We start from the raw sequence: 27031 nt of genomic DNA, 5'->3' as shown, positions 1-27031 counted from the left end.
GAAAGCCCAAAGGGAGACCACGAATCTGAGGGGCCTGAACCCCGAGGAACCTGAGGTTCTCATCCTTCATTTCCAGGGATGCCACTTCTGTCATGTGTGAAGGTAGATAGTGCTTAGAAAAATGTCACAATGTTTAAATCAACAAAGTTTAAACTTGGGGTAACAGATGTTTGTTTATTTATTTATTAGAGACAGGGTCTCACTGTGTAGCTCTGGCTTTCTTGGAACTAGGCTGGCTTTGAACTCATAGAGACCTGCCTGTCTCTGCCTCCTAAGTGCTGGGATTAAAGGCATGCGCCACTACGAAGGCTTGGGTAACAGATGTTTAAACATTGGATCAAGTAGGTTTAAAAACATAAACAGAAACAAACAAAACAAAACAAAAAACGAGCCAGGCAGTGGTATAATCTCAGCACTCGGGAGGCAGAGACAGGCAGATCTCTGAGTTCGAGGCCAGCCTGGTGAGTTCCAGGACAGCCAGGGTTCTTACCCAGAGAAACCCTGTCTCGAAAAACAAAACAAAACCAACCCCCTGCCCCTGCACACACACAAACCAAAACAACAACAACAAAAACCCCCCCCCCAAAAAACCCCCCAAAACCCCAACAAAACAAACCAGACCATCTTAGAAGAAATGAGAACGGGTCAGAAGAAGGAAAGGAGGAAGGACAGAAAGAAATGGAGGGAGAGGGGACGGAAGGGCGTGAGAGAGAAAGAGGAGAGGGGATGAGCAGGGTAGAGCGCTCTCAGAGTCTCCTGCTCCTGCACAGGCAAGTGTCAGTGGAAGGAGTTGGCCAGCTCCTGGTGGGGAGTTGGACAAGGAAGCCTTGGGCAGAGAAAGGGGAGGATCCCAGAGCTTCCTGAGGTCTGTGTGTCCAGACTCAGGATTCGCTGTTCGTAGTGTCAATCATCTTTCTATCAGCCGCCCCAAGGCCCAGGATCAGAGCAGTGAGGTCACTGGAACTTCTGGCCAGCAGCCATCCAGTATGTGGGATTTTGTGGGTCTTTTCAGAATCTTTTTTACACCAGGTCCTTGTTCCTTTACCGCTGTGAGGAATCCCAGGCTTTGCCTGGAAATGGCTTTCATGCTGACAAGCACTTTGCAAACATGTCCCCAGGCAGATTTTTTTTTTCCACTTACACGCATTGAAAGTAGGCTCCTGATGGTTTGGGTCTTATGCCCTGAGGTGAGATTAGGGTGAAATTCAAGACCTCCCCTTAGGGAGTGGGGGAGTTAGCTTCTGTATGGGTTGTGACATCAGAGCTGCTTCTCAAATGCCTGAGGTTCATACAATATTTATTATCAGCAGATGGTGGCCAGGGGCAAAGGGGCCGCTCTCACTTTCTCTAGAACCTTTTAGACATGGTTATATGAGGGGGGAAGAGGGGGAGGCTGCTGGCTGGGAGCCCCCTTCCTTCGTGTGTTCTCCCAAGGCTCCTGAGGCTCCTGGGTCCACTCTGGACTGGGTTCACACACCTGCCCACTTCCTGGTCTGGGGCTCACGAAGGTTCCCAAGCAGCTTTTCCTCGTGTTATTTTTTGCTTTATGCTTTTCAGCCTGGTCTCTCCTGGCTGCTTTCAGAGTAAGGTGGATTGATGTGGTTGCTGGAGTCAAGGGGCCTGCGATGATCAAGACTGGGGGAGTCGGGGAGCTGGCCAGACATTATACTTCCAGTGCTCCTCAAAGAGCTCACACCTATGGTTCTTTCTGAATAATGGTGTGTGCGTGCATGCGTGCGTGCATGTGTGAGTGTGCACATGTGCATAAGTGGGTGGGTGCATGCCGGTGCATTTGGAGATGAAAGGATGTCCTTGGGTATCATTTTCAGGAACTGATCCTCTTTCGTTTGAGACAGGGTTCTTTGGCTGACTCAGAACTCCCTGGTAGGCCAGGCTGGGATTATAAAGGTGCCCTACGGTACACACACCCATGCTGCAAATGCAGCCTCTTTTCCCACTGAGCTTTCTCTGCAGCCCCTCGAGCATTCTTTTGACAGTCACTGCTAGAACAATCAATCACTTCTATAGAGACTTGGAGGCAGTACTCCAGCTTCCCTCTGCTGGGAGGGGGAGACTTATTAGTACTGAAGAGCATGGCCCCCAGGGGTCCTGGTGAGGAGACACTGGGGTGGGACAGTTGTAGCTCTGCAGAGCCGAATAGGCTTAGGGGGGTGAGGGGAGGTCACGGACCCCCCTGGAGAGGCCCTGTTCTCTCAGGGCAGCACCCACCGCCGGTTCTTTCCTGCTTTCCATTGTTCCGTTGTCTCCTGAGTATCAGTGACTAGGCAGAGCTTGAGGCTCTTCAGGGGCTAACTTCAGAACCCCGCCCTGATTGAGGGCAAGCCTAGCTGTGGGGAGAACTCGGTAGGGAACACCCGTCGGTGGATTGAGCATTTCTATGTATGTTAAATTTTAACCTTCCTATTATGTGTCTCTCCAGTTTGCAGATGAAGTGGCTAGCATTTCACATCAGATGAAGTTTGTGTGTGTGTGTGTGTGTGTGTGTGTGTGTGTGTGTGTGTGCATGCAATTCAGTCCCTGTGAGGTGATTGCTCTGCCTTGGGGCTGGGGCGTTCAGTTACTGTCATGGGGTAATTGATCCCACTTAGGGGATGATCTCATCATGAAGTGGTCTGTTCATGAGTGAGGCTTCAGTGTTCCTGGAATCCATGTGACCGGACTACAAGTCTAGGGGATACTGGAAACTTCTAGGCCAGACTCCAGGGGATCCAGAGCAGGATGTTGTAAAAGCTGACAGCTGGACTCTCCACCAGTCTGGAAAATACCACATTTATCTTATCTTCCCGCTTTTGCTCTTGAAGAGGGATGAGATAGGTTAGGTAAATTCTGTGCTAATGGACTCCGTATTACTAGTTTCTCAACAGACACTCCTTCAATGATTAACACGGTCCGTGCAGGCTGGAACAAGAGTCTGACCCGGAGTTTTAAGACAAAGGAGACAAATGAAACCAGAAGGCAGACGCACCAAACTTTGTCCCCTCACTCTTGGCTATCCATTGGCCAACAGGTCCAAGCGAAGGGTCAGTGCTACCGGTGCTGGTGAGCAGAGGCAGTCTCTCAGTCTCTCTATGACACAGTTGCTCAGTGAGACCCCGTCAGGGACTCACTCTGGAAGGTTGTCAGCCTTTCCTTGGAGAAGTTTAGTTCTTTTGTTTGTTTGTTTTCGAGACAGGGTTTCTCTGTGTAGTTTTGGTGCCTGTCCTGGATCTCGCTCTGTAGACCAGGCTGGCCTCGAACTCACAGAGATCCTTGGCTCTGCCTCCCGCGAGCTGAGACTAAAGGCGTGTGCAGTTTTGTTCTTATCTATCAAGTGGGATAGTGCCCCTAGTCCTTCCTGCCCCGGGAGGGGTGGAATGGGAGACCCCTAGATACAAGTGCTGTGGTTGATGGCTTACAGGTTGCAAGAGCTAGTTAGGCAAAGAGAACCTACTCATCATCATCATGCTCCCTGCCATGATGCTAACGGACTGAGCCTGAAACTATAGGCAAGCCCCCAGGTCAATGATGCCTTTGCCGTGGTCATGGTATCTCTTCACAACGGAGAAACAGTGACTAAGACACACACCCCTCCTCATGTGACAGTGGGTTGAGACATCACCCCCCCAGCCACGCAATTTCCTTATTCCTTCTTCGGTTCTCGCCTTTGATCTGACCCGTCTAAGCCTGTGGGACAAACGCCTAACACTGTCTTCAATCTGACATCAAATCACGTGTTACCGAGTTCCTGCAGTGTGTGTGCATGAGAGTTTGAAGTACCCCAGTCTGTGGGCACGTGAAGCCTCCCTCTGTGTGCTGCACTTTCTTACTTTGCCCTTGCTCCGTCTTTGGGGGAAAAGGCTGATGTTGTCTCCATAGAAACTCCTAAACTTCCTTCAACTCTCATGCAATTGGTCACATCTGCCTTTCTGCTCTTACATCATCTTGTGCTGCGAATCGTACTTACCTTACTGAACTGTGAGGGCAGAGACAGCATCCTGTTTCCACACACACAAAGTATTCAGATATCAAAATCTGTGATTTTGATCAATAGCCACGAGTGAGGGTTTTGAGTGAGTGAATGAGTTCAGCATGCTATTGAAGCCTGTGTGCACGGAGCACCAAGGCATCTATTGCCCCTCCCCTTTCATTGGCTCGTCATTTTCTTTCTCCCTCTCCCCCTCTCTCCTTCTCCCTCTCCCCCTCTCATTTTTTGAGGCAGTTTCCTCTGTGTAGCCCTGGCTGGCCTGGAACTGGCTCCATAGACCAGGCTGGTCTCGCACTCACAGAGACCCGCCTGCCTCAGCCTCCCGAGTGCCGGGATTAAAGGTGTGCGCCACCACCGCTCGGCCTGTATGGCCCTTCTTTTAAAGATTTATTTATTTGTTATGTATACAGCATGTATGACTGCAGGCCAGAAGAGGGCACCAGATCTCATTACAGATGGTTGTGAGCCACCATGTGGGTGCCGGGAATTGAACTCAGGACCTCTGGAAGAGCAGCCAGTGCTCTTAACCTCTAAGCCATCTCTCCAGCCCCCTCTCCCCACCCGTTGCCCTGGTTTTCCTGCGTGGGTCCTGGCTGTCTTTCCCAGGTCTGAGGGCTTGACTGACAGCCTGATCTGTACCCACTTACTTTAGCCCTGGGGCACCTCTCTTGTGGGACAGCTCTGCTGGTTCCCAGTCTGGTGACTGGTTCTTGCTTTCTGTTGTGAGATTTCCTGGGTGCCAACTTCCAGGTGTGTCATGTGTGTGTGGATGTCTTGGCAGTTTCCCTCAGCTTACCCATCATCTGCTCTCATCCCCCGCTTCCCAGGTCCTTCTGTTTTTCCTGAATGCCTTCTGTGCATTTTCACCAGCTCTACCCTCATGTTACACACTTGAAATTTGCTATCCCACGGCCACTGGGGATTCTCATTCTGCCTCAAAATAGCATCACTCTTTATCCAGGTAAATAACTCGGAGCTAGGGTGGCCTTGACTCCTCCCATGCCCTTGCCGCCCTCTCCCACTGAGTTCAACTTGAATACCCTGCTTCTTCCGTGTGCAGTCATGCATGGCACACTTTTCATCAGCTCCACACTGTCATTCAAATCCTGTCCTCCATCGTCTCTCACTTGAGTTACCTAACTTGCTTGTGTATGGATCTGTGCATTCTGGTGCTAGGGATCAAGCCAGGGCCTTGCACACCTCAATCCCATCTTTGTTTTCTCCTTCCTTCCCTTTGTTCCTTTTTTTTTTTTTCAGCTGAGGATCGAACCCAGGGCCTTGTGCTTGCTAGGCAAGCGCTCTACCACTGAGCTAAATCCCCAACCCTTTACTCCTCTTTTGATACACACAGTATCTCTGTGTAACACAGGCTAGCCTCAAGCTTGCTCTGCAGCTCAGGCTGCCCTTGAAGTCATGATTCTTGGCCTCAGCTTCCCATGTAGTAGGATTGCAGGCCTGTGCCCATGCCTGGCTCCACACCTTTTGAATCTTCTCCTGACATCTCTCGCGCATTCCCCGCACTTAACCTGGGAAGATCTTTTTTAAGATGTTGATGCTGCTCATGTCTCATGACAATCCTGCCTTTGCTCACGACGAGTAACTCTACCCTAGAAAAGCGTTAGGTGCATGACCCAGGGAGTCCTGCGTCGTTAGCTCTGAGCTGCCTGACCAGCCTCTCTCATTTTTCTGACGCGTGTTCCCTTTCTTCCAGGGTAGCCACCGAGTTTCCTCATAGGCCTCCCTTACTGGTACCTCTGTTGTTAGCTGCCTCCTTACAGTTCTGGCATGACTTCTGCATTATGCCTGCCCATGATGTCCACTGCTGCTAGGATCTTCTGCCAGCCATCATAGATATGCTCTCACAATGCCCCCTTTACAGCACTTAACCATAGTTTTTAATTATATAGCCGTGTGATCATCCAGTAGAAATTTCCTATTCTTGGTTCTAGTGAGGACCAGACACAGGAGTCATGTCCATATGCTCATAGTTTTACTGGTCCCCGTGATTAAGGTGTAATCATGCTTCATACATGTTATTAGAGGAAGTGAGTAGCCCCCATGTGGTTGGCCCTGTTTGTCCTGTCCTTCAGAAGTTAACTAAGGCTATGTATAGGCATGTCCTGTGTGTGACACTCCATCACTAGCCTCCCTGAGACTCAACATGGGCAGACCTTATAAAGGAAAAAAATCACGAAACAAAAGTACAAAACAAGCAACGGAACTTTCCCTTTCCATGTATGTGTGTTTTGCATGTATGTGCATATAGGCACACATGTATGAGGGCGTGCAGGTTGTGGGTACATATGGAGGCCAAGCATTTATATCAGATCATCCTCTGTTACGCTCCCACCTTTTTTCATGAGGCAGAGTCTCTCAGTCAGGCACAGATGTGCCAATATTATAGCTAGTCTTGCTAGCCAGCTTGCTCTAGGACTCTCCTTTCTGCACCTTCTGAGGCTGGACTTACAGGTGGGCTGCCATTCCCGCCCGGCTTTCACCGCGGTTCTGGGGATTCAAACTCTGGTCCTCAGCCTGGTGCAGCAAGTGGTTTTTGCTTTTGTTTCACTATGTATGTATCCTTGACTGGCCTGGGACTTGCTAGGTAGAGCAGGCTAAGCCTCAAACTCATTGAGATAAACCTTCCTCTGCATCGGGAGTGCTGGGGTTAAAGGTGTGCACTCCTGTCCTTGGACCCAATTAAAAACAAAGAAATGTGAATGGGCATTTTGGCTGCTTGCATGTATTGGACTGGTACCCTTGGAAGTCAAAAAGGTTGTTGGGTCCCCTGGAACTGGAGTTACAGATGGTTATAAGTCACCATGTGGGTGCTGGGACTTGAACCTGGGTCCTCTGGAAGAGCAGCCAGTGCTCTTAACTGCTGAACCTTCTCTCCAAGCTGTAGTTGGAGATCTTCTCTCCAGGTGCCACCAAGCCCCCACGGTCCCACAACCCACATATAAAATAATCACTCAGACGCTTATATCACTTATAAACTGTATGGCTGTGGCAGGCTTCTTGTTATCTACTTCTTCTATCTTAAATTAACCCATTTCTATTAATCTATAAGTTGCCACATGGCTCGTGGCTTACTGGTACCTTACATCTTGCTTGTCATGGCGGTGGCTGGCAGCTCTCTCTGCCTCAGCCTTCCACTTCCAGAATTCTCTTCTCTGCTTATCCCACCTATACTTCCTGCCTAGCTACTGGCCAATCAGCATTTTATTTATGCAGAATGATTTCCACAGCACCAAGCAGGAAATGTTTTAATCCAATCGGCCATCATCTAGCCTACAACTGAAATTCTTAGTACTTATCATGCATTGATCATTTAGTATTTAAGTGTGTATATATTTGTTGTTTAGTGTTTAAATTTTTTTCTTGAAGCTGGAGAGATGGATCAGTAGTTAAGAGCACTGGCTACTCTTCCAGAGGACCCGGATTCAACTCCCAGCACCCTCATGGCAGCTCATAACTATCTATAACTCTCGTTCCAGGGGGATCTGTTGCTGTCACACAGACATACACACAGACAAAACATCAATGCATTTAAAATAAAAATAAATAAATTATATATTTTTTCTTACTTTATGTTTATGAGTCTCTTGCCTGCATGTATGTCTGTGCACCACAAATGTGCCTAGTACCACAGAGGCCAGAAAGAGCATCTGATCCCCTGGAACGGGAGTTACAGATGGTTATAAGCTGCCATGTGACTGGAACACTGGGTCCTCTAGAAGAACAGTCAGTGCTCTTAACTACTGAGTGATTTCTCAGCCCCAGTCATGTGTGTGTGTGTGTGTGTGTGTGTGTGTGTGTGTGTGTGTGTGTTGCTAGGAATTGCACCCATGGCCTAGCACATGCTAGGTAAGTGCTCTCCCATTGTGCTATAATGTCAGTCATACTTCAAGTCTGTTCTGTGTCTGTGACCTCAGAGCCAGTAAAAGTTCATCTCTTCATGTTGATTTTTTTGGTTGGGATCCCTAGTGTTGAATTTCATACTTAGCTGTACTAATTACTTCTTTTTTATATATGTGATTATATTGGTTTTCTAATATTTGTATTATTTATTACTTACCTATTTTATTTTATGTAGTCTTGGTTTTGGAGGACAGAGTCTCCTTGTGTAGCCCAGGCTGGCCTTGAATATGTGAGATTGTCCTGCTTTGCCTCCCGAGTGCTGGTATCACAGGCATGTGCCGCCCCACCTGGCTGGTTTATGTTATTTAAAACAGTGTTACTTGTACAGGTCAGAGTTCAACATGTAGAGTTGGTTCTCTCCTATGCGTAAATTCTAGGGGGGTTGAACTCAGGACATCACACTTGACCTCTACCTGCTGATCCATCTTATCCTTTTTGTTATAATTTACATGTTTTCATTTATATTGTAAAACACACATAGGTGATATATAACATGTTGTACATATATAAGGTGTATAATATATAATACACGCATATAACAAAATCTTTGTGCTTGCTTTCTTTATTTCACAGTGGTAACAATCCGTATTCTTCATTTGGAGCAACTCTAGACAGGGATGATGAAAAGAATTTATGGAGCATGCCTCATGATGTGTCCCACACAGAGGCAGATGATGACAGGATCTTGTACAACCTGATAGTCATTCGTAATCAGCAGACCAAAGACTCGGAGGTAAGCACCTTTTGATATCTCACTACGTTCAGCTGATATATACTAGGTAGTAAGAAGTTGCTGTGATGGGGCTGGGGCGGAGCTTGGCTTTGTCAGCCGAGTGCCTGTTGTGCAAACACGAGGCCCCGAGTTTGATACCCTAGAACTCTTGTAAAAAGGCTGGGCATGGCAGCACATGCCTGTAATCTCAATGCTGGGGAGGCTGAGACCCAGGAGGATCCCTGGGTCAGCCAGTCCAGCTGAGTCAGTGAGCTCCAGATTCAGCGAGAGGTCCTGTCTCTAAAGGTAAGATGGAAGGCTGGAGAGACGGCCCAGCTGAACAGCGCTTGCTCTGGAAACCTGTTGACCCGAGTTGGGATCCGCAGAACCCAAATAAAAGTCAGCTGCACATGAGCTGGCAATCCTAGCATGCCCCTACTGGGAGATGGCAGGCAGAGGCAGGAGAATTGCCAGAAGCCCACTCGTGTGCCGGCTAGCCTGGAATACACAGCAACAAACCGCAAGGAAGACCTTGTTTCAAACAAGGTAGAAGCAAGGATCGATGCCAGAGGTTGTCCTCTGACCTACAGACACACACACACACACTTTGGCGCATGTGTGAGTGTGCTCATATATGTCCACACATACAGGGATAACGACCCTGTCTCAAAAACAAACAAACAAACCAAAAGAAGACCATCTGGGTTGAAAGAATGAAGCATTGACTACATGGTCAGGTGGTCAGGCTGATTTTGAACTCTTGAGCTTAAGAAATCCTTCTGCCTCATCTTACTTTGTAGCAAGAATCTTAAAAGTTCTTATTAATAAAAACAAACCCAGGAGCTAGGTATTGGGGTGAATGCTGGAAGATCAGAGAGATAGAACAGGCCACAGCCACCTCACCTCACCAGTTCCTCAGCTGATCCTGTTTCCTCAGACTGGAAGCCTCTGAGTCCTCATCCGGAATGAATCTCAGCTGAACTGCTACTCAAAAGCCTAAAAGCTTAACCAGCTCTAGTTCCTGGTTTTCACACCTTATATACCTTTCTGCTTTCTGCCATCACTTCCTGGGATTAAAGGCGTGAGTCACCATGCCTGGCTGTCTCCAGTGTGGCTTTGAACTCACAGAGATCCGGATGGATCTCTGCCTCCCAGGTGATAGGATTAAAGGCATGTGTGTGCCACCATTTTCTGGCCTCTATGTCTACTATCTAGTGGCTGTTCTGTCCTCTGGAAGACCAGCCATTGCTCTTAACCTCTGAGCCATCTCTCCAGCCCCAAAACCAGCTTTAATTTTTAGTTGAACTGGGACTACAAGAAGACCAATAGTGTGAAATGTCTTTAGAGAAGAGCAGAAACAAACATTTAGGAAGATTTATGAAATTAATAGATGATATACCAATAGGCCATTTTATTCTTTTTCTTGGGACATTTTTTTTTTTTTTAGATGATCACCACATTACTTGGTAGTAGGGACTCAGCCTACAGATAAGTTGTGTGAAATGAAAGACAAATATCTTAGCAGTGTGCATTAGTAATTGTTAATTATGGTTGGTGTTGATAAACTTGCTTGATACCATGATGGGACTCATTTTTCATGATTACCGTAACAGTATACATTAGATGTAAGACAGTGCTGTTGAAGAACAGAGAGAAGGATGGCTTGAAATCTTAAGTCATTCATCTCTTCTTATCTTTCCAGTTGTTCAACAAGCCACAGCTAGATAATTCAGATTGAAATGTGAAGGGTGGTTTGTGTTACCACTAGTTCTGAGTTAGTGGGACCTGAAATAATGGTTGTGTGTGTGTTGGTATGCACAATGCACGCTTGTTTGCATCTTTATAGGTTTTAAACTGTTCGTGTGGATCAGATAGCCATGTGATTTAGAATGCTTTTTACAATAAGTATTTGTTTTAAAACATAATTTATTTTTCTTTTATGCTCATAAATTTTACACATTTACCTGCATGCATGCCTGTGTGAGGGTGTCAGAAGCTCTGGAACTGGAGTTACAGACAGGTGTGAGCTGCCATGTAGGTGCTGGGAATTGAACCCGGGTCTTCTGGAAGAGAAGCCAGTGCTCTCAGCTGCTGAGCGGTCTCTCCAGCCCCCTACAGTAAGTCTTGAAACACTCCTAAGGACTAAAGAGGGGCATGGGGAATACTAGAATATAAAAACAAGGATCTGTGTGTAAGGACAGCAAAGAGGATTGTGGTTCCTCCATTCTTTGAAAAGTAGTAGTATTAGAGTATTGTACAAAATAATTTCCTAATAATGTGACTGAGGCTGACTCCTGTGCTTGCTGGCTAGCTCAGAGTAGACACCCATAGCAAATAAACAGGGCATGTTTATTAGTATTTTACAGCTGTTCAGAGTAAAGAGAGTAAGAAGCTCTGAAAGAAAGCCCTTGGGCGTGTTGTGGCCTCGTTAGTGAGAACTGTTTGTTTCTTTTGATTTGTTTTTTGAGACAGGGTCTCCCAGTGTAGCCCAGGCTGACTTGGGATTCGCTATGTAGACCAGGCTGGCCTGGGACTCACAGAGATCCGCCTGCCTTTGCACCACCCTGCCCAGCTCTTAGGGGTGACTTTAGAAGTGCCCGTGTTCTGGTGTGATTCCGTTGCCTTTGGTTAGAGTTGCAATAGAGAAAGGTGGTTCCCTGGTTCTGACGGGCTAGAGCTTCCTGCAGCAGCTCTAGGGGGTTGTTTGCACTGAGCCCTGCAGCTCTCCTGGGAGGAGCTCTGGTGCCTGTCTTCTGGGTGTGTCTCTGCGACAAGGGACAACAGGTGCCCCAGAACACTCCCCCAGTGCAGTTTTCCAAGTCAGCCAGGTATGGATGGCCGATGGCCGATGGCCTAGAGGTTTTCGTTGTTTTCTTTCTTTCTTTCTTTCTTTCTTTCTTTCTTTCTTTCTTTCTTCCTTTCTTCCTTTCTTCCTTTCTTCCTTTCTTTCCTTCTTTTTTCTTTTTTGAGCTGAGGATCGAACCCAGGACCTTGCGCTGCCACTGAGCTAAATCCCCAACCCTCGTTGTTTCTTTTTCTTGCTCAAGAAATGATATCAAGCTTGACTCTCAGAGAGTATTACTAAGAAAGATAACCAGATAAATAACATGAAGATTTGATGGTTATTACTCATGAAATGATTTGAAATATCTGTTCACAGGGCTTCCCATTATTAGAAAAAAGTATAAAAGTAATAATACAATTAATAAAAAATGGTTGTATGTCCTTTCAAAAATTGAAATGAAAGCACATAAGTTATTCATTTCTCACAGACTGGACTATAGATCACATAGTCTTCTGCACCTTGTTTGTTTTCCTGCTTAATGTGTTCTGGACACATTTCCATTTCTGTATGCTTACATTTTCTTTATTGCTTTTGGAGACTTTCTGGTACTCTGTCGCATGGGTTTTTTACTGTTTATTCAGCCAGTACAGATTACTGTTGAGGTTAATTCCTTTTTTGGTATTAGAAGCCATGATGCAGTTGGACGTCTAGAAAGATGGCTAGGACCTTCCTTGTCTTTTTCAGGCGTTGCATTCTTGTGTCACATTTAAAATGGAAACTAAGAGGGCTGGCGAGATGGCTCAGTGGTTAACAGCCCTGGCTGCTCTTCTAGAGGACCCAGGTTCAATCCCCAGCATCCACGTGGCAGCTCACAACTATTTGTAACTATAGTTCTAGGGAATCTGATACCATCTTCTGGCCTCCATGGGTACCAGGTACCTGCAAGGTGCATGTACATATATGCAGGCAAAACAATCAATACATATAAAATAAAATAAAACAAAATAAAGAATTTAAATAGAAATTAGGAAGAACACTTGAGGGTACAGAATGGAGGTTGAAATCTGAGATGGCACCAGGGACTAGGTCAAAGGAACATCAGTGACTGACATGGTTCCCCTCCTCCCACCCAGCACCCTGAACAATATTAGCAACTCATGCTGCCTTTGTGGGCTCAGTTGCTGAGCTCTGGACCACTGTTTGCCACACAGAGGATGCGGGCCCTAAAACATTGGGACTTCTGTTTTTCAGAGCAAAACTGAAGAATCTGCATCATTATAAAATAGCCAGATTTTAAAAGAGCTCATACTAGAAAACTCACCAGCTAAACAAAATGTAAATAGATTACTAATACATAAGGACGTATAAAGTGGAGTCCACTACTACTGTATTGTAACTTTGTCCAGACCGATTGCACCATGGACTTCCCATTGTTTTTTAAGAAGAGGTAGAGGGTTGGGGATTTAGCTCAGTGGTAGAGTGCTTTCCTAGCAAGTGCAAGGCCCTGGGTTCGGTCCTCAGCTCAAAAAAAAAAAAAAAAAAAAAAAGAAGAGGTAGAAAGCTGGGCAGTGGTGGCACACACCTTTAATCCCAGCACTCTGCCAGCCTGGTCTACAGAGGGAGTTCCAGGAAAGGCACAAAGCTACACAGAGAAACCCTGTCTCAAGGAAGAGGTAGAAAGCTGGCAAGCTGGTATTCCAAACTCATTACAGTGCTATTTCCTTTCTCAAAGAGGATAGCTTTGGCATAGATTTTAATAAAACAGAGGATTTGGGTTTTAAGAATAGAATTCCATCTAATGAAAGGAGTGTAGATAATTTTCAAGTGTATTGTTTGGAAACTCAAACAGTGTATTAAGGGAACTGAACAGTGTTTCTCCTTGAGTAACACCAGGACCAAAGACCCAGGCACATTCACATTCATAAATAGGATTGTCTGAATAATGAGGAATAATTCGGAAGAGCGTATATGCTAGCTTCAGTCTCTGCATTGACCGGAGCTCCTGCTCAGTTAAGGCTGTCTTCACTCCAGATGGAAAAACATGAAGAGGAAAAGATACACAATGAAGAAAAGGCTCCCAATTTCACCGGCAGTGTCAAAAAACATGGAAAGTAACCTCATTTGACTGTCACAGACAGAATTCACTGGCTTTTATTCAAGCCCTCCAGCACTGGTGGAACCCAGACTCGGAGCAAAAGAAATGACACACTGACAGCCCTGCACGCAGTGAAAAATGATTCTTTGAATAACGCTGAGAAGTGCTTTATGTTTGATTGAGAAATGGCAAACAGTCTCATACTCATGTCGGTGAATCATTATCCTTACATTCTTGCTCATTAAACTGCTTTTCCACCGGGAGGTGGTGGCGCACATCTTTAATCCCAACACTCGGGAGGCAGAGCCAGGCAGATCTCTGTGAGTTCGAGGCCAGTCTGGGCTACAGAGTGAGTTCCAGGAAAGGTGCAAAGCTACACAGAGAAATCCTGTCTCGAAAAAGAAAACAAAAACAAAACAAAACCAACCAACCAAACAAACAAACAAAAGCCCAAAAAACAATCGCTTTTCCTCTGTATAGTACTTGGTTTTAAGGAGCTAAATTTATTTATTATCGAAGCACCCGATCTATTCATTTGTAAAAACAATAGTAAGTATACTGATCTTGTCCAAGATAGTAATAATGACTTCAGTGTTTCGCGCTGGTTGTCTTAGCTTTTGTATATTAGGATGCCCTTGTAACAACTCAGTGAAGTAAGTACCGTTATTGCTCCCATTTTAAGCAGCTTACCGAGGGCCACATACCTGTTAATTTTAAAGTCAGGATTTGAATCTGGGCTTTATGAGTCCCAAGACGTAATCAATAACGTGGGAGGAACACACCTCACCGGTGTTTGATTTCAGACTTAGATCAGGTGTTAGAGAGCATTAATAAAGTCTGCACACAGCCTGCATATGATTCGCTGAAGTCAGTGAGTAAAGTGGAAGTCAGTGGAAAGGCGTTTTCCAGAGTGGGTGGAGCTCCATGCTTAGGGAGGGGCTGGTGACCACATTTCTGAAAGGTGTTTCTCAGCTTATGATTTTCCACGGTGACCCACGCTGCTCACCATTTGCCAAGTTCCACCAACAGCACTCTGAGGACTTGGTACTTAATTCTGCAGTGCCCAGGATCCTGAACTCGTGAGGCCGGTGTTCTGCCACTGATCTGTGTCCCCAGTTCAGATTTGATCCATTGGATTAAGAAAATACATGTTAAATGTCAGATCATTCTCATAAGCACTTTTAAGTATTTTTTAAGGCACAATGAATGATAGATATTCTGTGCTTACTTTTAAGTAATTCATGATTTAAAAAAAAAAAAAAGCATGCAGTTGTCATGACAGGAACCTGCCAGCTTGTCACTCAGGCAATATTTACACATCAACAGGTGCCATGTGGTCACCAGATGCTTGTGTGGATGGAATAATCCTGTAGAAACCACATCAGGCCAAACCTCAGGGGAACAGCTAAATATTATTAGTATTTTTTTTTTAATTACAAAGACAAAACTATAATATCAGGACTAGGTCTGGTACTGTGTTGCCAGGCATAGCACACAGCTCCTGTCACGTTTAAAATAGTATCTGGCCATCCTTGGAGCTATTTCTAGTGCTGGATCATACACTCAGGATATCATGTCCTTAATCCGAAAAGAAACAGCAGAGTAGAGTCCAGTGGGATATTTTCAGGCGGGAAAGAGAGAGGAGGGGCTGAACTGATCGCAGACGGGCCGCATGGAGGATTGTTGAAGCACCTGGAGACTTGGATGGTCGAGCTGAGCTCTGCATTACCGCCCCAGCCGGTCTCCAGGGTTGGGCAAGCCTCACCCTTTCAGGGCCACCCAATTGCCCACAAATGGGTGAGCACTGGCTAGTGTTTGAGACAAGACTGCAAGTTCACACCAACCAAGAAGTAAAAGAACAGTGGGAAGTTTAGGCAGTTCTCCAGATAACTCTGGGTTCTTCCAAATGCCTTCTGTTTGGAGATCCAAAGACTTGAATCATGGAATGTGTCTTTTTGTTTGTTTGTTTGTTTGAAGTGCTGGGGATCAACCCAGGGCCTTGCCGACCTTTCAGCCGACCTGAGCAGATCTTATCTGCTGGACCTGGGACCTGAGGACCTGAAAGAATGGGGCGGACTAGAGTCTCATGCTGTAGACAACCTAACTTCAGTTTCTGTGGACTTTAATACATGAATATAAAACAAAGAAAGTAAGGATCCAAGGAAGGTTGTTTGAGTTCAGAAAAACATGTAAATAAATGCCAGTAAGCACATATTAAATATTGACAGAGCAGCCCTTTTCCAGAACTCTCTCAGGGCAGATCAATGTAAGCACAGTTGCCTGGCACATACTATCTAGGGAAGCACAAAAGCAAGACAGAAGGCCGTATCCAGATTCAGGGTGCACTGAACAGATTGGACTCTATAACTATGTTTTCACATCTAACAAGAATCAACGTGTCTTATACATTGAATGTAAATGTTTATAACACAGGAGGCAAGAAATCACATCCAAGAACAGTCCAGTGAACAAAATGCACCCGGGGTAAAAGGCCCCCTCTGCCTTTTCTCCTGGAGCCTCTCACAGTTCCTCAAGGCGGTGTTCACCATGCCTCAGTCTTTTGTCCGTGTCCCGACAGGCAGGCCTTGTGCAAGACGAAGCCAAGTCCTCGGTCCCCAGTGCTTTGCTAGTAAGCATTTGGACTTAGGTGACCTAGAGGGGGATTCAAGAAGCATAGGATCAGAGGAGCCAGGGATCTTGCCCTGTTTTCTACTATTAGTGTTCATGAAGTCCTGTGCTGTGTGCTAAGCGGCATGTGTGCGGCATGCTGTCCTGACAAGAACTGAGTTCTTGGAAGCATAGGGAGGAGGAGGAGGAGTTTCACCAGGTTTGCCTAGGAAGCTTTGAGTCATCTCCAAGGGTTGGAGGGAATGGGTGGGGTAACTGGGGTCCCAGCTCAGGTCTGTGTGACCCACAAACCTGTCTGACTAGAGTCCCTCTTCTGGGTTAGGTGCGGTGGCGCATGCCTTTAATCCCAGCACTCGGGAGGCAGAGGCAGGTGGATCTTTGAGTTCGAGGTCAGCCTGGTCTACAGAGTGAGTTCCAGGACAGCCAGGGCTACACAGAGAAACCCTGTCTTGAAGACAAACAAACAAACAAGCAAATCAACAACAAAAATCAAAACCAAAAAACCCAAAACAACAACAATAAAACATTCTTCTGGTCTCTTCAGTAAGTTTGGGAAAAATCTTGTCGGCCACCTGTTGGCTAAAGCCTGAGTAAATGTTGACTTACTGCCTTCAGAAGATAGCGGCGGCTCTGTGTATGCTTGTTTCCAGGGACAAACACACCCTATACAGGAGAATCACAGAGTGACAACTTTGGTGATTGTGGGTTATGACGGTGACATGCCCTTGGGGTTGTGGCATATTCTGGAGAGTACAGTCCACCAAACTGTACCAGATCACATTCTGCTTATCTGCTTTACTATCCCTTTTAAAAGGTGCAGCTGTTTCTAGAGGTCAACATCAACATACCTGGCATTTTTTTTTTTTTACTTTGTACGTTGGTATAAGCCATGTCAGCCAGCAGACTCGAGGCAATAAATGCTGGCAAGTGAGATGTGAGCCGGGGGCAGGGAATTTGTTAGATGCATTGTAGCATGCTTACTTTTGAAGATCATGGGCTTTGGAATCATACAGCTTCGAGGGTAAGTGAGGTATTGTCACTGTGTTCTAATTAGATGACCCCCTATGACCCCCTATTCGACCTTAGGGTGACTATATTATTTGTTTTCAAGTTTGGGTCATAGTCACCAAGTATTAAACTAGAAGGAAAGAGGCTGTTTGCTGATATCTAGTATATCTGGCCAAAACTATAAATTGAGACTTTGCTGGACAAGCTGACCACCTTTCTTTTTCTTTTTCATTTTTTTGAGCTGAGAATCGAACCCAGGGACTTGCGCTTGCTAGGCAAGCGCTCTACCACTGAGCTAAATCCCCAACCCTTTCTTTTTTTTTTCTTTGCTTTTTTTTTTTAAATTGTGGTAAAATATACATAACATAAAACTTACTATTTAATTATTGTTTTCTTTTTAAATATGTATGTATGTTTGAGTGTATGTAATTTGTTTGAGGGTCCCTGTGGCGGCCAAAGGACAACCCCAGGTGCTGGTCTTTATGTACTGTCCACCCCCCCCCCCCCCCCCCCCCCCCCCACCCCCGAGACAGGGCTTCTCTGTGTAGCTTTGCGCCATTTTCCTGGAACTCACTTAGTAGCCCAGGCTGGCCTCAACCTTACAGAGATCCGCCTGGTTCTGCCTCCCAAGTGCTGGGATTAAAGGCGTTCCCCACCGGCCCACCTTGGTTTTGGATACGTGGTCTCCCGCTGGCCTGGAACTAGATGGGGTGGGTCACAAGCCGTCAGATCCGTCTGTCCCCACTTACCCAGCACTGGGATCACAAGCATCTGCCACCATTCCTGGCTTAAAATTCTTTTCTTTCATTTGTTTGTCTTTTTTTGGGGGGGTGGGTGGGTTGAGGGGAGGATGCTGCATGTGCACACTGCATGTTGGGGGGACAACTTGTAAGAGTCGGTTCTCCTCTTCCTTTGCCTCCTGAGTGCTGATATCACAGGCATGTACAAAATTCCCTGATATTTTTGTGTTGTTTAAAACAGAACATGGGGGGGGAAGGGCTGGAGAGATGGCTCAGTGGTTAAGAGTACTGGCAGCTCTTCCAGAGGTCCAGAGTTCAATTCCCAGCAACCATGTGGTGATTTACAACCATCTGTAATGAAATTTGGTGCCCTCCTCTGGTGTGCAGGCATACATGCAGGCAGAACATTGTATACATAATAAATTACACACACACACACACACACACACACACACACACACTAGCTGGCGGTGGTGGTACATGCCTTTAACCCCAGCACCTGGGAGGCAGAGACAAGTGGATCTCTGTGAGTTTGAGGACAGCCTGGGCTGCACAGAGAAACCCTGTCTCGAAATAAATCAAAACAAAACAAACAACAAGAACAACAAAAAACACCCCACAAAAAACAAAACAAAACAAAACGCAGAACGCTTGTGGAGGTCACAGGACAACTTGTTGGAGTGGGTTTGGGGATCGAACTCAGGTCCTTAGGCTTGCCAGGCAGGCAGACATTTTACAACTGTGGTGGTTTAGATGAAAATGACCCCTATAGGCTCACAGGTGGCACTATTAGGAGGTGTGGAGGGAGTGTGTCACCAGGGTGTGGGCTTTGAGGTCTCAGATGCTCAAGCCAGGCCCACTGTGGCAATCTCTTCCCTCTGCCCGTGGATCCAGATGTAGGACTCTCAGCTACCTCTCCAGCACCATGTCTGCCTGCACTCCGCCATGCTTCCCTGCCATGATGATAGTGGACTGAACCTCTGAACTGTAAGCCAGCCCCAGTTAAATGTTTTCCTTTATAAGAGTTGCCGTGGTCATGGTGTCTCTTCACAGCAATAAAATCCTAACTAAGACAACAGCTTATCTTAAAGTTCCTTGAATGTTCTGTTGAGCAGCATTAAGGACATTCACAGTCTTTGGTAACCATTCCACAGTCTCCAGAAGGTCTGTGACTAGTAATTCCCTTCTTCTCTCAGCCCCTTTCTAGATATACTCCCTATAAATTTGTCTACTTTTAGCACCACAGGCAAGGGGAATCCAAATGATACCTGTTCACATGCATAGTATGGCATGTGCAACCTCCACCCCCCCCCCCCCCCAAAAAAAAAAAAAGATGAAGGAAATGAAAAAAGTCAGACAATATATTCTGATTGAAAGAAAATTTTTAATGCTTTATTTTTATTTCATGAGCATTGGTGTTTTGTATATGTGTCTGTGTGAAGGAGTCAGATCCCCTGGAACTGGAATTACAGACAGGTGTGTGTAGATGTAACCGTCTTGTTAAATAACAAACACAGAGTCAATTGTAGAGTTAAAAGCCAAGAGGTCAGAGCAATAGCTGAGAGCTGAAAACCTTACGCTTCACTGCTTCTGCTGTCTTTCCTCTCCGCAAGCGCCTACTTCCTGTGTCCAGTCTTTTTATAGACTTTCTATTTTGCCTTCTCATTGGTTGTAAACCCAGCCACATGACCTCCGCGTCACTGCCTGTCTGTACAGACCTCCAGGTCTTCTGTGGTTGGTATTGAGATTAAAGGCGTGTGTCGCCATGCTGGCTGTATCTTTGAATACACAGAGATCCGCCTGGCTCTGCCTCCCAAGTGCTGGGATTAAAGGCGTGCACTATCACCACCCAGCTTCTGCTATGGCTTGCTCTGACCCCAAGGCAACTTTATTAATATACTCATAAAATCACATTTCAGTAAAAATAAAATATCACCACAGGTGTGAGCTGCTATGTGGTTGCTGGGAATTGAACCCAGGTCCCCTGGAAGAGCAGCCAGTGCTCTTATGGGCTAAGTCATCTCTCTAGGTCTGAAAGGAAAAAATTGTGGTGGCAGATGCTTGTAATCCCGGAGTTGGGTGAGTGGGGACAGCAGGCTCTAGGCTGGGAGTCCAGCTAATCTAGTCAGTTCCAGGCCAGCGAGAGACCATATATCAAAAACCAAGGTGGACAGTGTAAGCATTACAGCCCAGACAGAAAGGTATCCTGGCAGCTGGGCGCCAAGGAATACCGCAAAGTCACCGTATAACAAACCTCACACAAGAGATTTATTGGGAGGGAAAAAACCAGGAGGGTGGCTGCCTCTGCTCAGGAGAGAAACAGCAACAAACCGAACAGGATACAGGGCTTATATAGAGTTCCTTAGGAGGTTGGAACTTTTCAGGGTGGATATTGGTGGGATTTCATGTCCATAAATTGGACTTTTTACTTCAGAGGGAGGGGCCTGGGTCCAGCAGTTAGGGCAGTTAGAGAATTCTGTGGGTAGAGCCTGGCAGCTAGGTGTCCTGTGGGAGGGGTCTGGCCACTGGAAGGGCTTATAGAAGAATAATGCACCTGGGGTTGTAATATTTCACTTAGTGTAGTGTCTTCAATCAACATCATCCATGCTGTAGCAAGTGTAAGGTTTTCCTTCTTCCTGAAGTCTGAGTAAGACTACGTTCTCTGCCGGAGAAAGGAGCTGCTGTTCCATTTTCCATAGCAGCTGTATGTACCCTTTAATATCCCCACCGGGACGCACAAGATTTCCAGCTTCTCTAAATCCCCGCCAACACTGGATACCTCCTTAACCTTCAAGTCAATCAGTATTGCATTGCACATCTCCCAAGCTGATCTGTTTTCACATACATGTAGTGTAGATGCAGTTGACGCTGTGAACTGATCAAACCCACTCTGTCGGCATTTGGGATGGAACCCGAGAGGTGGAATCTGTCAGGGCTTCCCTCCGTCTGCCTTCCCCGGAAAGGAATGGAAAGGGCAGAAGACCTCAAGTTTTTTGTACCTGAATTCTGTGTCTTGGGCCATGCATGAGGAGGATGTAATGGCTTGATCGATTTCCCTTACTGTTCTTTTGTTTCGTTCTTTTTTTTTTTTAAAATTTTTTATTTTTTATTTTTTGGTTTTTCGAGACAGGATTTCTCTGTGTAGCTTTGCACCTTTCCTGGAACTCACTTGGTAGCCCAGGCTGGCCTCGAACTCCCGAGTGCTGGGATTAAAGGTGTGCGCCACCACCATCCGGCTTGTTCTTTATTTTTGCTTTAATTTCTTTATTATTTGGATGGTGTGTGTGTGTGTGTGTGTGTGTGTGTGTGTGTGTGTGTGTGTGTAACAGCTTTCAGGAATTGGTTCTCACCTTCCAGTGTGTGAATCCCAGGGATTGAACTCAGGTTTGTGAACAAGCCATCTCAATAGCCTTTGTCGCTTCTTTCTTTTGGAAACTGTGTCTTTTTATGTAGTCCAAGCTGGCCTAAAAATCTCTTAAAGAGATCCTCAGCTCAAAAAACAAAGTAAAACAAAACAAAACAAAACAAAAACATCAGAAGCAAACTTCTGCCATCCGGGGTTCCCCCATTGTGCTGTAAGTCTGTATTTAAGACCTCCTCCCTCCTTCAATAAATGGCATTCGACATTCAAAAAAAAAAAAAAAGAGGGGATCAAGATCATGATGGGGAAACCCTCAGAGACAGCTGACCGGTGCTAGTTGGAGCTCACTGACTCTGGACTGACAGCTCCGGAACCTGCATGGGACCAAACTAGACCCGCTGAATGTGGGTGACAGTTGTGTGGCTTGATCTGTTTGTGGGTCCCTGGCAGCAGGACCAGGACTTATCCCAGGTGCATGAACTGGCTTTTTGGAGCCCATTCCCTGTGGTGGGATACTTTGCTCAGCCTTGATACAATGGGGAGGGGCCAGGCTCTCCTTCAACTTGGTATGCCAGACTTCGTTGATTACCATGGGAGGCCTTATACCCACTCTGAGGAGTGGATGGGGATAGAGTGGGAGGGAGGTGAGGAGGCGGGAGAAGGGGAGGGAGGGGGAACTGGGGTTGGTGTGTAAAATGGAAAAAAATTTAATAAATAAACATATTTAAAAAAAATCTCTTAAAGAGCTTAAGCCAGCCCTGGACCTTTCTGCCTCAGCCTCCCAAGTGCTGGGATTCAAAGGCATGTGCCACCATGCCTGTTCTACTGTTCTTGAGGCCTTGTCCTCATTGGCTCTATCTCCTGAAGTTGCAGGAAGGTTTGTGGAAGTGGTTAATGTACTCACAAGTACCGACAGCTTGTGAAATAGGCCAGACTAGCTGGGCAGAGGCTGGCCCACTTCCTCCATACCCAGCACTTCACATCCCTGCAGCAGGCTGCCACACCTCTGTGGTGTAGTATTTATGATAAGGAAGGCCACTTCTTTATTGGCAGGTACCAAGCAATTTGCAAGTAAGATTTCTCTTTCTTCTCACACCCCGATTTACATAAGAGAAGAAACCACAACTATAAAGTCTTATTTTAGAAACAAACAGTCTGGCTTGGTGGTGCACGCCTTTAATCCCAGCAGTTGAGAGGAAGAGGGCGACAGATCTCTGTGAGTTGGAGGCCAGTCTGCTCTGCAAATTGAGTTCCAGGGCAGCCAGGACTGTTATCGCAGAGAAGCCCCGTCTTGAAAACGAAACACCAAAACCCAAAACAAAACAAAACAACAACAACAACAACAACAAAACCAACCAACCAACCAACCAACCAACCAACCAACCAACCAACCAACAACCAGTTGACCACTTACACATTTAAAACACTGAGGAGTACTATCAAGCTGTCTCCAGTGACCTTAACATCAGCTTTGGTTGTCCTGAGAACCACTGAGGGCATCAAGATGCCTGCCTGCCTACAGTAGGCATGGATGCCATGGGAGGCTTCTCACCGCTGCCTTAAGGAATAAACGAACTTTATTTCAAAAGAGCGAATGAGTAAGAGGAAGAAAGAGCTTAATGGACGTTTCTTAGTATTGTCTGGGGAGAAATGGGCTTTGACCAGTGTCGATTATAGACCGGGGAAGGGATGATAACGGGGCCGTCAGCCCAGGGCAGAGGACTTCAGAAAACCCCAGTGTGTGACTGCTACTTGAAAAGCATCTAAGATATTGTATGTAGGGGAGTTATGACAATGTGACTGAGCTGTTGTGTCTGTTTATCAGTTCATCTTGTTAAAAGTGCTAGGGACGGTTTGATTTAAAATTAGTGCTCCTGAGTCTCTTCCTCAATTGTTTCATCTTATTTGTATGGTTTTTGAGATAGGGCCTTCCTATATAGCCTTGACTGGTCTGAAACTTGTTATGTAGACCAAGCCTGCCTTTGCCTCCCAAGTTCTGGAATTAAAGGCATGTACCACCATGTCTGGCTACCTCATTTTATCTATCTATCTATCTATCTATCTATCTATCTATCTATCTATCTGTCTATTTTTGTTTGTTTGTTTGTTTTTGAGATGGTTTCTCTGTGTGACCCTGGCTGTTCTGGAACTGGAACTTGCTTTGTAGACTAGAGCGGCCTCGAACTCAGAGATCCACCTGCTTCTGCCTCTCAAGTGCTGAGATTAAAGGCCTGCGCCACCACTGCTGGCTACCTTATTTTATTCTCACTTTCATTGTTTTGTTATGCTTAATAACAAAGTATTATGTTCTGTGCCCGAGTATCTGGGCTGCAATGTACAGGGATTTGATCAGAAGTTCTGGGGACTGGCAACATAGCTGTGTGTGCAAGCTTGAGGACCTGAGTTCAGAGCCCCAGCTCCCGTATTAAAAGCTGGGTGTGGTGGCATGTGCCTGTGAACTCAGCAGTGAGGAGACAGAGATAGAGCATCCCTAGAGCTCAGTGGCCAGCCGCTACCTGCACATGTTCACTGATCTCTGGGTTCGTGGACAGGCCATGCCCAGCTTGTATGTGGTGACTAGGACCTAGACTCAGTACCTCCTGCAGGTGCAGCAAGACCTTTACCCGCTGAGCCATCTTCCCAGCCTCTGATCACATTGCTTTGCAAAGTAAAAATCTGTCCGCTGAATCATATCACAAATAGCTGTAGTGGTAGGTGGTATGCAGCTTGACAAGCAATGAGGTCGGATTTGGGGGTACTTCTGGGAAAGGTAGTTTTGATTGCTAGATGGATAGGTATGAATATCTCATAGATGGTACTACACAGTGGAGTATTCCTTTGGCTTTATCGTTCTCTTACTGTTTGGACACATTGCAGGTATGTTACTTTGTATTCATAGTTTTTGCTTTGTTTCACTGTAGGTGCTCTGGAAAAGGGCAGGGGATGAGGGAGGGTATGTGTTTAGGAGTGGCCAGGGCAGGCAGTGTGGAATTCCTCCACAGTGGACTAGTTTGAGAGGGCGTGAAGCCAACCAGTCACATTTGTCTCTGCAGTATTACATCTCCTGAAGCCGGTCATTGACTCTTTCCCACACCATCCAGACCTTCACGGTTGCCTTTTCCCCACTGTGCCCTTGCAAACATTCCTGCCCCGACTCCTGCCCTTGATTGGTCTTGCTCCTATTAGAATAAATAAAATTGGCTCTTAATTGCGTGGAATCCTTGAGAGCCCTGGGTACTGACGCACTGGGACTTCCTGATGTCAGTTTGACTCAGCCGTGCGTGGGATCACGGGAGGGTTCTGAAGAGCATTCCACAGGAGCCGCATGACTTGTTTGCCGGCTTTGATCACACCTGTGTGGGGACTAGATGTTGTGGAGGGGGTGGAGACCTGCTCCTCAGCCTTCAGATCCCGGTGTGCTGGGGAGGGGGAGCATCTGGGTGCCGGGTCTTTTTTTTTTTTTTTTTTTTTTTTTTCAGCCCATTTGTGAGCTGTGCCACTCTGTGGTTGTACAATTTAAGAAGCAGGCTGTGTAGGTGCAGTCTTGAGAAGTCATTGTCAGGTTTAATGACAGATCAGGTGAGGAAAAGTCACACCCCAGCTCTTTTTTTTTTAAACTAGTTTATTGTCATCATTGTTATCAAAGCACTTGGAGCAATTCTCTGTGGACCTGAGTTAAGATGACTTCCTTCCTTCTTCCCTAACCAGTGTGCTTTGTTGTCATCAACTGCGGGTGTGCAGGAAGTGTGCGTTGGGGCCACAGGGCTAGTATTGCCTGTGCAGGGTTTGAGAACCGGGAGATCTGCCACCGTTGATGAATATCCAGGCCCAGGTACCTGGCCAGCCTTCCCAGAGGGCTGTGGTGGAGGCATCCTTTTCTATAGCCACTGCATCTTCCTTGTTCAGTTGTACAACTGAATGCAGTTCAGCTTCATTTCTTTTCAACCTGATTTTTTTTCTTTTTCTTTCTTTTTTTTTTTTTGAATAGCTTCAGTTGACCATACCAGAAGAAAAACTGAAAATAGGTGTAAAAGATATGGTTACAGGGGCTGGAGAGCTGGCTCAGTGGTTAAGAGCAATGCCTGCTCTTCCAGAGGTCCTGAGTTCAACTCCCAGCAACCACATGGTGGCTCACAACCATCTGTAGTGAGATCTGGCGCCCTCTTCTGGCACAAAGTTGTACATTCAGATAAAGCACTTGTACATATAAATAATAAAATCGTTTTTTTAAAAGAAGATATGGCTACAAGTCAGTTGCATTGTGGTTTGTGGCTGAATCTAGACATCCCTTAGGGGCGTGGCCTTCTTCGCTATCTGGTCTCTTTCCAAGCAATGGTGTGAACTCTGCCCCCCCCCCCTCCAGGAGCTCTAGGAATGGGGTGGCAGCAGCTCCCAGGTAAGGAGACTTGGGACTATGGACTGGGTAGGGGTCCAGTGTTTCAATCCGGGCCGAGTAGTCTGCAAAACCAAGTAGAAAAATAAATGTCAGATTATACCGTGCATGTTCTTTTTCGGTGTAGAGCTGGTAAGTTGGGGCGGGGAGCTGCAGTCATGGCCCACTGCTCTGCTTCCCCAGGCGGAAGTTTGGAAGGACTGGGTTATGTGTAGGGATTGAAGCAGACTCTTCGAAGCAGGGGTGTCCTACTCTACTTTATGTGTGGATGAAAAAGGAGTGTCCTTTGCATGCACAACTGGCTGCGTTAAAGAATTCTCTAGTCAGACGTCCTGCTGGGTGTTTATCACGCTATCCTCTGTCTCTCTCTGGGTAGCTCATTACAAAGCGTGGTTCTCCCAATGAGTACTACAGCACCTCTCAGCTTTCCACCCATTTGAATGTCCATTTTCTCTGTGTAGGCTCAGCTCCACTGGGAGTTTAAATAAAGCAGATATTAGGAAGGATTCAGCTGAGGTGTGTGTGTGTGTGTGTGTGTGTGTGTGTGTGTGTGTGTGTGTGTGTATTGTGCGTGCGCGTGTGAATGAATTTAACTTGCTCAGCAATTTTTTTTTGTACCTAAGCATTCATTTAAACATTTTTCCCATTTATTTATTTACTGGGTGGGGGAGGGGCTCACGTGTGAGCACCATGGCACGTGTGGAGGTCAGAGGACAATCGCAGGAGTCAGTTTGCTTTTTCTACCATATGGGTGCTATGGATTAAACTCACGTTGTGACCCTTGGCAGCAAGGAAGTGCGTTTACCCTCTGGAGCGTCTCTTTAGCCCCAAAGCATTCATCTTTAAAAAGGTAAACACCTTTATTAACTCATTTTGTTATCTGATCATCTCAGACCCGTAGACACATCTATAATATGTCCTGATTACTTTCCCCTCCACCCTCCCTTTTCCCAGTCGTGACTCAGTGGTTTTGTTTGGTGACCCACAGTTTAATCAGGGCCCACAGTTTAATCAGGGCCGTTTGTGCGACCATTGGATTGGAATTGTCTATTGAGACCTGGTGGGATCATGGGTGCTTACATAGTCGAAGGCAGTGCATCTAGCTGACTCTAATGCTGCCAGATAGCTGAGCGGTGAGTGCCACGGCCCTCTGAGTCTCTTCTATCCGTGTCTGACTGTTGAGGAACCCATCCTCACGTGTACCCTGTGCAGGTATCCAAAGCTGCAGAAATTTGTGGTTGGGATAGCTGGGCCTTGCCCTAAAGATGTTATCTTACAGCCCCCCTTGTTATTCTTTTCGGCTCTTACATTCTTTCTGCCCCTCTTTTCTCAGTGCTCCCCGAGCCTGAGAGAGGGTGGTATGCATGACTTAGGACTGGCTGAATCCTTTATCTAATTATTCTTTA

At 46.3% G+C, this 27031-nt stretch overlaps 1 protein-coding gene across 1 annotated transcript in view; it reads left to right on the top strand.

Moving 5' to 3' along the window:
- Mreg (melanoregulin) overlaps nt 1–27031 on the top strand; it is a 64355-nt gene that overhangs the window by 14925 nt on the left and 22399 nt on the right. The window contains exon 2 of the mRNA XM_036173474.1: nt 8477–8636. Coding sequence (XP_036029367.1) covers nt 8477–8636 — 160 coding nt within the window. The remainder of the gene's footprint in view (nt 1–8476; nt 8637–27031) is intronic.

This window comes from Onychomys torridus, chromosome 23 (genome assembly GCF_903995425.1).
Source record: "Onychomys torridus chromosome 23, mOncTor1.1, whole genome shotgun sequence".
Taxonomy (NCBI): domain Eukaryota; kingdom Metazoa; phylum Chordata; class Mammalia; order Rodentia; family Cricetidae; genus Onychomys; species Onychomys torridus.
Note: the sequence above shows the minus strand (reverse complement) of the source record. Positions and strands in the feature narration are given on the sequence as shown.